Source organism: Rhodotorula graminis, assembly GCF_001329695.1.
Source record: "Rhodotorula graminis WP1 unplaced genomic scaffold RHOBAscaffold_10, whole genome shotgun sequence".
Taxonomy (NCBI): Eukaryota; Fungi; Basidiomycota; class Microbotryomycetes; order Sporidiobolales; family Sporidiobolaceae; genus Rhodotorula; species Rhodotorula graminis.
This window is the reverse complement of record NW_017264937.1, coordinates 789,388-800,957: the sequence shown is the minus strand read 5'-3', so window position 1 is coordinate 800,957 and position 11,570 is coordinate 789,388. Positions and strand designations below refer to the sequence as shown.

Genomic DNA, 11,570 nt, shown 5'->3' with positions numbered 1-11,570 from the left:
GGGAGGAGGAGAAAGGGCGACCCGATTGACCTTCCGAGATCGCCGAGCCGGGCGTTGACCTTGACGTCGACTCTCTCGCAAGCACGCACTCTCGTGGCTCACGCACTCGACGGACAGGATGAAGCTTGGTCATGCAGTTGTGCGAGAGACAGAGGGGGAGAGGTGCGGGCGAGGGAGGGAGGGAGGGAGCGAGGGAAGGGGTATCAACGATTCTAGGCGAGGGGAGGGGGAGCAACACGGGCGAACAGGGCAAGAAGGGGAAGGCGTTGGACCAAGGAGGGAGTGTAGAGGGGGCCGAGGCGAGGAAGGCGAAGAGGCGGGAACAGGGACAGGGTCGGGCAACGACGTTGACGACGGGTGCGGAGGAGAGCCTGCGAGAGAGGGCCGCAAGAGGTGTCAGGTTCGCGCGTACGGGTCGACAGGGAAGAGAGAGGGGACGCACGCAACCATCGCGGACCGCCGCCAACCGACCAAGCCTCAGGCCCGACCTGACTCGGCCACGCTCAACGACGACGACGACATCTCCCGTCACCCCCTGCTCGTCGCCCTCGCCTCGCGCAGCCAGTCCGCCCCCTCGAGGTCTCGCACGCCGCACCTCTTCGTCGCGCACCACCGCCGGCGCCGGCGCCAGACCCAGAAGGGAGCGACGGGCCGTTCAGATGAACTCCTCGTCCGAGTCGAAGAACTCGTCGTCGTCGCCCTGCTCGAGCGCGTCGGCGATCTCGGCAAAGTCGACCTTGTACCGCAGGAGGCCACCGATGCCGCCGAAGCCCTTGACGAACTCTGCGAGGGGACGAGAGTGGGCGGGGGAGGGGAGGAGGACGAGGGGTCAGTAGGTCGAACCTTCTTCGCGACGACGACGAGAGACATGGAGAGCCAGAGAGAGAGAGAGAGGGAGGAGGACGCACGAGAGCCCTCCTGCGAGCGGTTCGTGACAAACTCGAGCTCGGCGCCAAACTCCTTGTACTTCTCCGAGAACCACTCGAGCAAGTTGGTCGGCTCCTGCGCCTGCTCCATCTCGAGCCCGGTCGCCTTGTCGATGAACTTCTCGCGGTCGATCTCGCTCAGGGCCGCGATGCCGGTCGTCGCGCCGCCGTCGGACGCCTTGGCGTTGTTGCTCGCCGAGGGCGGCGGCGCACGGACGTACACGATGTGCTCGGCGCCCTGCGAGTCGCGCAGGACGTGGCGCGTCACGTCGAGGTTCTCCCACACGATGAGCGTCTCGACGGCGCCCATCTCGAGGCCTCGGAGCGTGTCGTCGACGCCGAAGCAGTACTTGCCCGAGTCGTGCGAGATCTCGTCAAAGTAGCGCTGGATGAGCCTGCGAGAGGGGTGGACTGTCGTCAGTACTCGCTCACGACCTCCATGCAGGAAAGAGAGGGAGGCGGCAGGGGGACGTACTTCTTCTCCTGGACAAACTTGACGTTGCTGAGCGACTCTGCGGCGAGCTCGATGGCCTGGTTGAAGCCGTTCTCGCCGCCGTAGCTGACGTCGACGATCTTGATGACCTTTGCGACGAGGCGCTGGTCAAACAGGTCGCTCTGGTTGAGCTCCGTCTTGAAGTCGGCGCTACCGGCGAGGACGAGGCCCTGGACGTTGACCTTGTCGTCCGTGATAAAGTGCTGCACGGCGAGCTCGGCCACCTTGCGGACGTAGTTGTGGCGCTTCTCCATGCGCAGGCGGGCGAAACGCAGCGCCGACTGGCCACCGCGGCCGTGCTTCTTGGGCAGGTCGACCGAGAACTTGTGGATGACCTCGCGCGCGTTGCCGGCCAGGTTGCCGAACAGGGCACCGTTGCCGTCCATGACGATGAAGCCAAACTTGGCGTCCGACTCGAGCAGCTCCGAGAGCGCCTCGGTGTGGAACTTGTTGTCGCACAGGTACAGCGACGTGTTGATCGGCTGCGGGCGACGGGGCGAGCAGGGTCAGTAGCCGTCTTGTCGAAGGAGAGAGGCAGTCGGGCGCACCTTGAACGGCTCAAAGTCGATGTTGACCTGTCGAACGACGAGACGAGGGGGGGAAGAGGGTCAGTGACTCGGTCGGCGGAAGGAGTACGAGGACGAGGTCGGCGCACCTTCTTCTCCTTGCCCTCGTCGGTCAGGATTGTGCCGCAGTAGATGATGAGGCCGTTCGGGGGCGTCTTGGGGTAGAGCTTGAGGCGCTGCTGGGTGGACGTGATGGCGGCGAGGACCGAGAGACGGTTGACGCGCGACTTGATGTTGGACGCCGTGCCGTACTCTTGCGTGAGCATCGACTGGAGCTGCGAGATCTGGGACCTGATGGGACGCTCGAGAGGCGTCAGTGGCTGCTGTGGGCAAGGCGGGTCCGTCGAGAGGAGGAGGGGAACAAGGGGGACGGACCGAGGCGGAGCGATGAGCGAGATCATGCTCGTTCCTGCAGAGGGTAGGTGTCAGGGCTGCGAGTGACTGGGAATGAAGACGAAGGTGGCGCACCTGCACCACGGGCGGCCTGCAAGCTCTGGACTGAGGACGGACGACGAGGGTGATGAAGATGGGGTCAGCTGGCTGGCTCTCGCTCTTCGCGCCTGTGCGGTGGGGCGAAAAAGATGCGCTCGTACTCACCGAGCTTCTTCATCCTGGTGAGCAGAACATTCGGCGAGGGGAGAGGGCGGAGAGGACGGGGTCAGCTCGGGTGTCGAGTCGAGTCGGAGGGCGAGGAGACGAGGCGAGAAGAGGGGGAGAGAGAGGGCGGGACGCACTTCCAGACGGCGATGTTGGCATCCTGCTGAGGGTCGGTCGACATGGCGGGCAGTCGTTCGAGCGAGCGCGAGGTGGCGAGGCGAGAGCTTGCCGTCCTCTGCCGCGGAGACGAGAGGCGACGGCCGTCAAAGGGCGCAACCTCGTCCTCACCTCGCTGGGGCTAGCTAGTACTCTCAGCGTCTCCGTAAACTACACGTTCCCGGTTCAGCCGCAGCAACAAGTCCGCTCGAGCGAGTCGGGGTGTCGACCTCGTCCTCAGAGGTGACGCTCGCTCGCGTCTCTCTCTCGCCCGCTTGCACCTCGCGCGGCAGATGCCATGATGCAGCCGTGAGCCTGCTCTCTCACTCTACCTCCCTGTGCACCCGAACCCAACTCACCCCAAGCCTCGCCGCCCTGCAGGACCGACCACCTCCTCCGCCCCCACCCTTGGTCCGTCCGGGCGACGACGACCGCCTCGCATCCGCAACTGCGCGACCTGCTCGCCTACACCCCCGAGGCCGGCAACGCAGTCTCGCTCGTGTGCTACGACAGCATCTGCAGCGTCTCGCTCTACGCCGAGGTGCGCCCCCCTTCTCCCTCCTCCTCCTCTCTTCCCGACCCTCGTGGCTGACCCACTCCCCGCGCACAGCGACCACCCGAGTACACGCCGCTCAAGTTCTCGCCCTCGACCATCTCGACCGGGTGCGGCCTCGTGTGCGTCGGCGGCCAGTCGAGCGAGCTCGCCCTCAAGAGTGCCACGCCCGGCTCCGACTGGTGCCACCAGTACCTGCCCGCCACCTCGCACGCCTCGAGCACGGGCGTGCGCACCCTCCACTCGGGCTCGATCAACAACAGCATCTCGATCGCGCCCTCGCCGCACTCGCCGTCGACCCCGCGCGTCCTCGTGTCGTCCAACGACGAGGCGATCCGCGTCTTCGAGGTCGCCGGCCACCCGCCCGACTTTCGCGCCGCCAAGCGCAGGCGAGAGCGCGAGCGCAGGACTCGGGGCAGCGTCGTCGACCTGTCGTGGGCAGCCGCCGCAGGAGCAGGAGCAGGAGCGTCGTCGGCGAGCAGGTCCGGGCGCACGGGCGGCGGCGACAACGAGTCGGACGACGACGACCGCAACAGCGACGACGAGGGCGACGAGCGTCGCAGCAGCCCCGTCGAGGAGCACCCCTCGTTCGACGCCGGCGGCGAGTGCTTCCTCGCGCCCATCCCGTCGGCCGACATCCGGCTCCGCACGGCCGTCAACCACTGCTCGGTGTCGCCCGACGGCAAGTGGCTCGTCGCTGTCGGCGACACGAACGAGGTCTTCCTGTACGACACGCGCGCGGCGGGCTACGAGCTCGCGCACACGTTCACCGCGAGCGACGATGCGAGTTTCTCGACCGACTGGAGCGAGGACAATGTCACGTTTGCCGTCGCTTCGCAGGGTGCGTCTCGCGCTCTCTCTCTCCCTCTTTCGTCCCTCTCGTCTCAGCGTGACCGACTGACAGGGTGCCCCGACGCACGCAGACGGCTTCGTCCACGTGTACGACCTGCGCGCGCTCCCCTCGTCGTCGCGCCCGGCGTCGCCCACGCTCCGAGGCGCCAACTCGTCGCCGCGCAAGGTCGCCGAGCTGCGCACGACGCAGCCTGGCCCGGCGGGCGCGGCGCGCAAGGTGCGCTTCTCGCCCGGCGGGAGGAGGATCGACGCCGGGCTCATGGCCTTTACCGAGGTGCGCCCGCCTCTCTCTCTCTCTCTCTTTCTCTCTCTCTCTCTCTCTTTCTCTTTCTCTCTCTCTGCCTCGGCGGTGAGAGCCTCACTGACTCTGCCTTTGCCGACAGCACCGCAACCGGGTCCACGTCGTCGACGCCCGCACGTTCGAGACGTTCCAGATCCTCGACGTCCCCTCGGCCTCGTCCTCCTCGTCTACCTCGTCCTCCCCACCTCCTCTCCGCCCACGCCCGCAGCCCCCGGCTCCCCCTCCCGCTCCTCACCGCCCCACGACTCGCACGCGCCCACCCGCCCCGCAGCGGCACCGCAGCGGGACGCACACGCCGCGCGACGAGCGCGAGCGCGACGTGTTTGAGCGCGAGATGCGCGAGAGGAGCGAGAGGCGGCTCGCGGAGGAGGAGGCGAGGGTGAGGAGGTTCAGGGAGGAGCTGGCGGGGCGGGAGGGGGAGGAGGAGGAGCAGGACGAGGAGGAAGACGAGGAGGAGGTGGACGAGGAGGAAGGGGGAGAAGAGGAGGACGAGGAGAGCAGCGACGAGCACGCCGAGGGGAGCGAGGACGACGAGTCGGCCGGATCGAGCGTCAACACGACGCGCGCGAGGCGGTTCGACGGCGGCGAGCCGGCCGCTCGGATCCCCATCATCGACCTCTCGACACCGTCTCGCGCTTCCCCGGCACCGCCCGACACCGACTCGCTCATCCACCGCAACTACCTCGCCGGCTACGCGCCCCTCGCCCTCGCGCCCCCTCCTGCCGCCTCGTCGTCGGCCTCGTACACGCCGTTCGAGCGCACCTCGTTCCTCTCGCGCATCCCGACCTACGCCTCGCCGCCGCACCTCTCGTCCAACGTCGCCTCGGCGACGGGTCGCACGCCCGCCTCGTTCTACTACGCGACGTACCTGCCCGGCTCGTCGGGCTCGACCGCGACGGCTCCTCCATCGCCGCCGCTCGCGCCCGCGACCGCCATGTCGTACTATCCTCTGCCGCACCTCCCCGGCGGCTTCTCCTCGTCGGTCCTCGGCGGGTTTGGCGCAGCCGCAGGAGCGGCAGGAGCGGCAGGAGGCGGCGGCGGGGCCTACTACCCGGCGAGCGCCTACTTCCCGCTCGACAGTGCGCCGGGCGACCTCCTCGGCCTCGACTGGGACGAGCACGGCGAGCGGCTGTTTGTCGCGACCGCGGCGAGGGTGTGGGAGTGGGAGGTGGATCGCGAGGCGAGGAGGGGCAGCGCGGCGTGGGGCGTCAGGTGAGGGCTTGGGGGGCGAGCGCGAGAGGCGCCCGTCTTTTCTGGGCTTGCGAGGTCGTGCGTTGGCGTGTTATTGTACTGCACCGTTCTATCTCGTCTTTCGTGCGCGCGCTCGAGCGTTCGAGGAGAGGAAAGTGCGCTCGAGGCGAGAGGGGGTCAGTGCGCTTTGCGCTCGCGCGTCGTCCTCGTCGCCTCACTTCTCTCGACCTGTCGAACAAGTGCAGCAGCTGTCGAGGGGGCGCATCGCCGTCGCTGCAGGGCGCAGAAGGCAGCCAGAGTAGCGAGGGAAAGAGCGAGAGCGGGAGGCTCGACTTGAGAAGGTGAAAGCGCGCCGTGCTCGCCCGTCCAGCTTCGACCGCTCGGCGTGCCCGGTCCTTTCCACAGCGCAAAAAGCAAGAGCAAGCGTGGCCTCAGGTGGACAAGAGAGGGATGCCCGAGCGGCAAAAGAAGATTTGGAGAACCAGGGAGTCGAACCCTGCGCCTCTCGCACACGATGGTGCTAAGCGAGCGCTCTACCGATGAGCTAGATCCCCTGGTAGATGACAGGCTGGCGCAAAAGTACATACAGGTAATAAGTAAGCAGAGACGACGAAAGAGGCGGCTCGTGCGCTGCTTGACTCGGCTCGCACCGTCGTGGACCAAGCGCTCTCGTGCCTGCGACGTCTGCAGAGCGTCTCTCGTGTCATCAGAGACGAACAGGGCCGCAAGAGGGGTGCCGCGACGTCGCTGCCGTCGCCGCTTTAAGCGCTCGAGCCCCGCTTTCGAGCGGTGCGTTCTCTGCTTGAGGCCGGGTCTGGTCGCCCTCACCATCTCCTATTCTCTTCCGACGACGAGCTTGCACGATGTAGCAGTTTCGAGGGGCTCAAGTGCCGCCTTTGGCTGGCAGCCGGGTCGCATCGAGCACGAGCTTCGAGTCGAGAAGGTCGAGTCTCATACGCTGGCTGTCGACACTGTGCGCATGGACAGGGTCGCGAAATTGCGGAAAGGACCTGCGAGAGACCCTGCAGGCAGTGACCGGCGCGCAGCCGAGGGAGGAAAGCGCGCCGACGCTGGAGGACGCAGCGCTCGCGACGCTTTGGCCCTCAGCTGGCTTTCGAGGCTTCGTCCCGGCGGCAGCGTGTCGCCCTTTGTAGCGTACCTTGTTCTTCTCGAGGCACGTCAAGTACTGCTACCGACGAGCGCAGCTGTGCAGGGAAGCGAGGCTGAGAGAGCAGGCGCGCGCTTGTCGCTCTTCCCGACGCGGGTCGTCCTCCCTTCCTCTCGGCTTTCGTTTGGTTGTGCGCAAGCTGTATGCGCAACAGCCTCTGTCGCTTCATTGCTGGCCAGATGTCCGAGTGGTTAAGGAGACAGACTAGAATCACCGCTTATCTGTTAGGCTCTGCCTGCGCAGGTTCAAGTCCTGCTCTGGTCGTCGTTATCTTTTGCCGCGCAGCCTCGTACGGGCTCAGGTGAGGCTCTTTTTGCCGCCGCGAGATCATGAGAGAAGCGAGGGAAGCGGTTGGCCGACGCTCAGGCCTCGTGTGCCGCGACCTTCCCAAGTCGACTCGCCTCGACGAAGTGACTCTCTCGCGGCTCAATGCTCTCGGCTGATGCAGATCACGCTCTCGTTCCTCGTCTCGCAAGTCATGGCGTACGCGTCAATGCAGGACGAGGCTACTGCAGCACGCCGTCGAGCAGCCCAACCGAGTCGACGACCTCCCACAACTTTCTTCCCGCCTCCTTGTCCCGCTCGTTCGTCGGCATGGCCCTCCCACCACCCGCTGCACCCGCACCGACACCCTGCTGCTGCGCCGCCCCAGCGCCGCCACTGAGCGCCGAGCTGCCGAGCTTGATCTTGAAGCCCGGGTTGCGCCCAGCGCCGACGACGCCCCGCTTGACGTGCGCGCTCGCGCCGACGTCGTCCTCCGAGTCGGACCCTGCGTCGGTCGACGTCCCGTTCCCATCGCCCCCCTCGCCGCCCGACGCCGCCGCGCCAGGGCCCGCGCCCGGTCCTCCTCCAGGTCCAGGCGTCGCGCTGCCCGACCCAGGCGCCGAGGGCGCCAGCTCGGGGAAGAGTGAGTTGCGCAGCGCGAGGCTCTTGGGGCTCAAGACGCCGCTCGACGCTCCACCTCCTGCTCCTCCTCCCCCCGCGCCGTGCCCGTGCCCATGCCCGTGCGCGCCCGCCGACCCATGTGCGCCCGCCGCTCCCGGCGCCGCGCCCGACGCGCCTCCCGGCCCGCCGAGGTGCGCAGGCAGGAGCGGCGCCGGCGTCGGCCGGAGCGGCGGCACGTCCGGGTGGCCCGAGGGCACGCCGTGCGTCGAGCTCGGGTCGAGCACGAACCGCTGCGGCTTGCTCGACGCTCCTGCGCCGCCTGCGCTCGCGCCGGGTGCGAGGGCGCGCACGTGCGGGGGTACGGCGGCCGAGGTCGAGGACGCAGACGACGAGGCGGCGACGGCGGGCGACGAGCCGCCGGTCGAGGCGCGCACGGGCCGCGTCGTGCCGTAAAAGGACGAGGCGCGCGAGCGCGACAGGCGCGGGTGCTTGCCTGCGCCCTGGCCTGTCGCCGCGCCGCTCGACGACGACGGCCCGGCGACGGCAGCCGCTGCGGCGGCGCCGAGCATGGGCGTGTCGCCCTCTGCGTCCCTCGCGGGCGCACCGGCGCGCGCTCGTGCCGAGGCCGACGCGGCGGTAGCGTCGCGCTCGTCGTCGGCGTGGTCGTCGTCGGACGAGCAGTCGTCCGAGTCCGAGTCGGACCCGGGCGGCGCGATGGCGTACATGCGCTCGACGGCGGCGCTCGTCGGGTGCTGCCCGAGGAGCGACGGCGAGATGGCGAACAGGGCGTGGAAGTCGGCGATCGTGAGCGGGGTGCGCTCGGGGAGGAGGTCGTCGGCGGTGGACGACGAGGGGTCGTCGGCCTCGGCGGCGAGTGAGGATGAGCCGGCGACTGGGGCGGGAGGCGCGGCGCCGGCGGGCGCAAAGGTCGAGGCGGAGGGAGGTACGGGTGTCGAGACGGTGGAGGAGGCGGCGGTGCGCGGCAGGGGAGGAGGGGAAGCCGGGCGGGTGCCGCGCACGAGCGAGATGACGGAGGCGATCATGTTGCGAAGGTGGTGCTGCGTGCGCGGTGGGCGTTAGTGCCGGCCGCTGAAAGAGAGAGAGAGAAAAAGCTGGGCGGACCTCGATGGCACCTTGAACGAGCGCAGCCGAGCGCGCCTCGACACCGTCAGGCATGCCCTCCTCGTACGCGAGGGCGACCATGCGCTCGCGCAGCGTCTCGGCGTCGGGCAACATGCGCGACTCGCAGCACAGCGGCAGCTGCACGTAGCGCCCGTAGTCTTGCGCGAGCGCTGTCGCCGAGGCAAGTGTCAGTGCGCGCGCTCATGAAAGAGCGAGAGCGGAACGAGGGACGCACTCGCAGGCAGCGTCGCGCCCTGACGCTCCCGGTCCCGCAGCGCCCTCGGCACGCCGTCCTGGTCGACCCTCGCACCACCGCCCCTGCTCGCCGCGCCGACCGCCTCGCCGAGCGGGTCCCCCTCTGCGAGCCTCCTCCTCCTGCGCTCCTCGGCGTCGGCGCCCTCCTTTGCGAGCTTGCCCTTGTGCGCGACCGCCGCCGCCGCCGCCGCTGCCGCCGTCGCCGAGCCGAGAAGCTTGACCTCGGCGCGCTCGCGTCGGCCGAGCGACATGACCTTGTCGCGCAGGAGCCGTCGGCGCTTGTCCTCGGCGGCCGAGGCGAGGCCGGCACCGTCGCCCGTCAGGCCGCCGGCGCCGCGCTTCTTGGCGCCTCGGGGGTGGAAGCCGCTGTGGCGGACCGAGGAAGGTGGGAGGAACGGGCGGGTCGTGTTGTACAGGATCGAGAGGAGGAGCGCGTTGTGCAGCTTGACTGTGGGCGGGCAGGCGGGCGGCGGCAGCCTCGGGGTCAGCGCGCTCTCGGATGGCAGAGACAGAGAGAGACAGTGGGACGCACACGCCTGATCCCTCACAGCCTGGTCGGGCCCGAACGCCCGGCGCAGGACGTCGTCCCACTCTGCGCGATTGATCCTCGCCGCAACAAAGTCGCCGAGGCCGGTCCAGTACAGGTGGCCGTGGTCCGGGTCGAGGAGCTCTGCGAGGCGGAGCTTGAGCGCGACCGTGTCGGTGCGCTTTGGCGGCGGGTGGGCCGGCGCGGGGAGGAGGGCCGCGATGGAGGTGATGGCGGTGGACGCTGCTGGGGCAGGCGCTGGAGGCCCTGCAGGGGTGACAGCTGCAGGAGAGGCCATGGTCGAGTCCATGCCTGCGCCTCTCTCGGCTGTCGTGAGCCGGCCGGTACGTCGAGTGCGAGCGAGGAGCAACACAGCCGAGTGCGACTTCCCAGCTCTCGCCCACTCTGCGCAGCCAGGCCATACGTACCTGCAAGACTCTCACACTCAAGGCAGACGCACGCTCGAGATAAGCGCAGGCCAAAGTAAAGTACAGCTCGCTCGACCGCCTCCCACGCACGGCTCGAACGCATCTACGAGTACACCTCCCGCCCGCTCACAAGCACAACCGGTAACTGCGTGCGACACGATGCTCCAGTCAGTTCCGAAAGTTCCGAACGAGCTCGACGAGCGACAGACGAGAGAGAGGGAGAGGCGACGCACCTCACATACCGCCCGGCCGTCTCGGACTCGCGCGTGATCTTGACGACCTGCCCGCGCCTGAGGCCGTAGTACCGTGCCACCGGGTCGTGCAGCTGGATGCGCGGCAGCTGCGTGTCCTTGAGGCGGCTGCGGGCGAAAGAGAGGGCGGTGAGCGTGCGTAACCGCTCGTGCCGATCATCCACGCACGGGTCGATCCGTTGACCGGCACCGAGCGAGAAACGGAGGAGAGCGGGACGCACTATCGCTGCAGGAGCTGCTTCTTCTGCTCGGCGGTGAGCACCTCGTGCTTGGGGACGAGGACGTGCTGCGTGATGTTGACGAGCAGCTCCGACTCCTGGAACGCCTCGATCTGGAACTGGCCCGCCATGGCCGAGATGACCTGTGCGTGTGCGTCGTGCGACAGGGTGCGAGGAACTTGTCAGCTATGGGCGCGAAAGAGAGAGGGAGAGGGAGGGAGGAGGGACTCGGGCGCACCTTGTTCGCTGAGGGCGTCATCGACGTCTTGTAGATGAGGATGCCGCGCGCAAACTTTTGCGCTTCGAGGATGTCGATGAACCTGTGCGGGTGCGGTCTCGCGACAAGTCAGCAGCTTCCTTCCGGTTTGCGGCGAGGAGGAGCTCGGGGCGAGGGAGGGCGGACGCACTTGCGCATGGTCTTGATGCCGACCGACGCCTCCTCCGAGTAAAAGACGTAGATCGACTCGCCTGCTGCGTCGGGCTTGGACGCGCTGAAGTTGATCTTGGCCTTGCTGCTCGGGCGGACCGGGGAGGAGGGGAGGAGGAGGAGGACAGGGTCAGCGAGTTCCTGCGTACCGGTGCGCCCGCTTGAGAGACCTGGAGAGAGTGGACGGACTCGATGGCGTTGCTCCCTGCCGCGTACTGCGCCTTGAAGTCGTCGAGTGACATCTTGATCTCGTCCTCGGAGATGGCAAAGCCCTGCGCGGCGGCACGACAGTACGGACGACTCTGGTGAGCTCGGCGCCTCGCTGAGTTCCACAGCAATGAAAGCAGGGACGCACCCTGTCCCGCACGAGCTCGTGGGCTGTCCTCGCGACGCGGAACAGGCGGGCGACCTCTCGCTCGTTGTCGTCGGCCATTTGCGGCGCTGGGTCGGGCTGGTGCTGCTCGGGTCGGCTGTAGGGTGTGGGTGCTGGACGGGCGCACACAGGCGAGCAGGTAGAGCAGAGAGCGGGCGACGAGCGGGGCCGGAGGATGATGAAGAAGGTGAGCTCGCGAGCGGAGAGAGGCGTTTCGAGCCACAGGCACCCGGCGACCACGGTAAGCAGGGGGTCCAGCATGCTCAGCAGATGCTCTTGCGT

At 68.1% G+C, this 11,570-nt stretch overlaps 4 protein-coding genes and 2 non-coding genes across 6 annotated transcripts; 2 read left to right on the top strand and 4 right to left on the bottom strand.

Moving 5' to 3' along the window:
* Positions 1-114: 114 nt before the first annotated feature.
* Positions 115-2,763, bottom strand: RHOBADRAFT_54936 (uncharacterized protein; the record flags this gene model as incomplete). Its single annotated transcript, XM_018417572.1, has 10 exons — positions 115-371; positions 443-783; positions 909-1,321; positions 1,402-1,901; positions 1,968-1,994; positions 2,075-2,276; positions 2,361-2,394; positions 2,454-2,483; positions 2,583-2,596; positions 2,720-2,763. 9 exons carry the CDS (start codon positions 2,761-2,763, stop codon positions 656-658), a joined length of 1,392 nt encoding a protein of 463 aa, XP_018269800.1. The 3' UTR covers positions 115-371; positions 443-655.
* Positions 2,764-2,973: 210 nt separating this feature from the next.
* On the top strand, positions 2,974-5,754 carry RHOBADRAFT_54935 (uncharacterized protein). The gene is made up of 5 exons (XM_018417571.1): positions 2,974-3,047; positions 3,120-3,279; positions 3,349-4,132; positions 4,215-4,417; positions 4,527-5,754. The coding sequence occupies exons 1-5, from the start codon at positions 3,037-3,039 to the stop codon at positions 5,658-5,660; spliced, it is 2,292 nt and encodes a 763-aa protein (XP_018269799.1). The 5' UTR covers positions 2,974-3,036; the 3' UTR covers positions 5,661-5,754.
* A 355-nt stretch (positions 5,755-6,109) lies between these two features.
* Positions 6,110-6,189, bottom strand: RHOBADRAFT_t81. Its single transcript has one exon. It is a non-coding gene; the product is annotated as a tRNA-Ala (tRNA).
* Positions 6,190-6,976: 787 nt separating this feature from the next.
* On the top strand, positions 6,977-7,067 carry RHOBADRAFT_t85. Its single transcript has one exon. It is a non-coding gene; the product is annotated as a tRNA-Ser (tRNA).
* Positions 7,068-7,279: 212 nt separating this feature from the next.
* Positions 7,280-9,889, bottom strand: RHOBADRAFT_54934 (uncharacterized protein; the record flags this gene model as incomplete). The annotated part of the gene is made up of 4 exons (XM_018417570.1): positions 7,280-8,746; positions 8,811-8,980; positions 9,046-9,513; positions 9,598-9,889. 4 exons carry the CDS (start codon positions 9,887-9,889, stop codon positions 7,310-7,312), a joined length of 2,367 nt encoding a protein of 788 aa, XP_018269798.1. The 3' UTR covers positions 7,280-7,309.
* A 256-nt stretch (positions 9,890-10,145) lies between these two features.
* On the bottom strand, positions 10,146-11,348 carry RHOBADRAFT_45704 (uncharacterized protein; the record flags this gene model as incomplete). Its single annotated transcript, XM_018414654.1, has 7 exons — positions 10,146-10,164; positions 10,253-10,378; positions 10,492-10,631; positions 10,727-10,808; positions 10,896-11,000; positions 11,105-11,187; positions 11,271-11,348. 7 exons carry the CDS (start codon positions 11,346-11,348, stop codon positions 10,146-10,148), a joined length of 633 nt encoding a protein of 210 aa, XP_018269797.1.
* Positions 11,349-11,570: the final 222 nt, after the last annotated feature.

What these genes read in the sequence shown, in the direction of transcription:
- RHOBADRAFT_54935 (XM_018417571.1), top strand. An exon ending in GCGTCTCGCTCTACGCCGAG is followed by an intron (nt 3,280 to 3,348) that starts GTGCGCCCCCCT and finishes CCCCGCGCACAG; the next exon opens with CGACCACCCGAGTACACGCC. An exon ending in GGCTCATGGCCTTTACCGAG is followed by an intron (nt 4,418 to 4,526) that starts GTGCGCCCGCCT and finishes CTTTGCCGACAG; the next exon opens with CACCGCAACCGGGTCCACGT.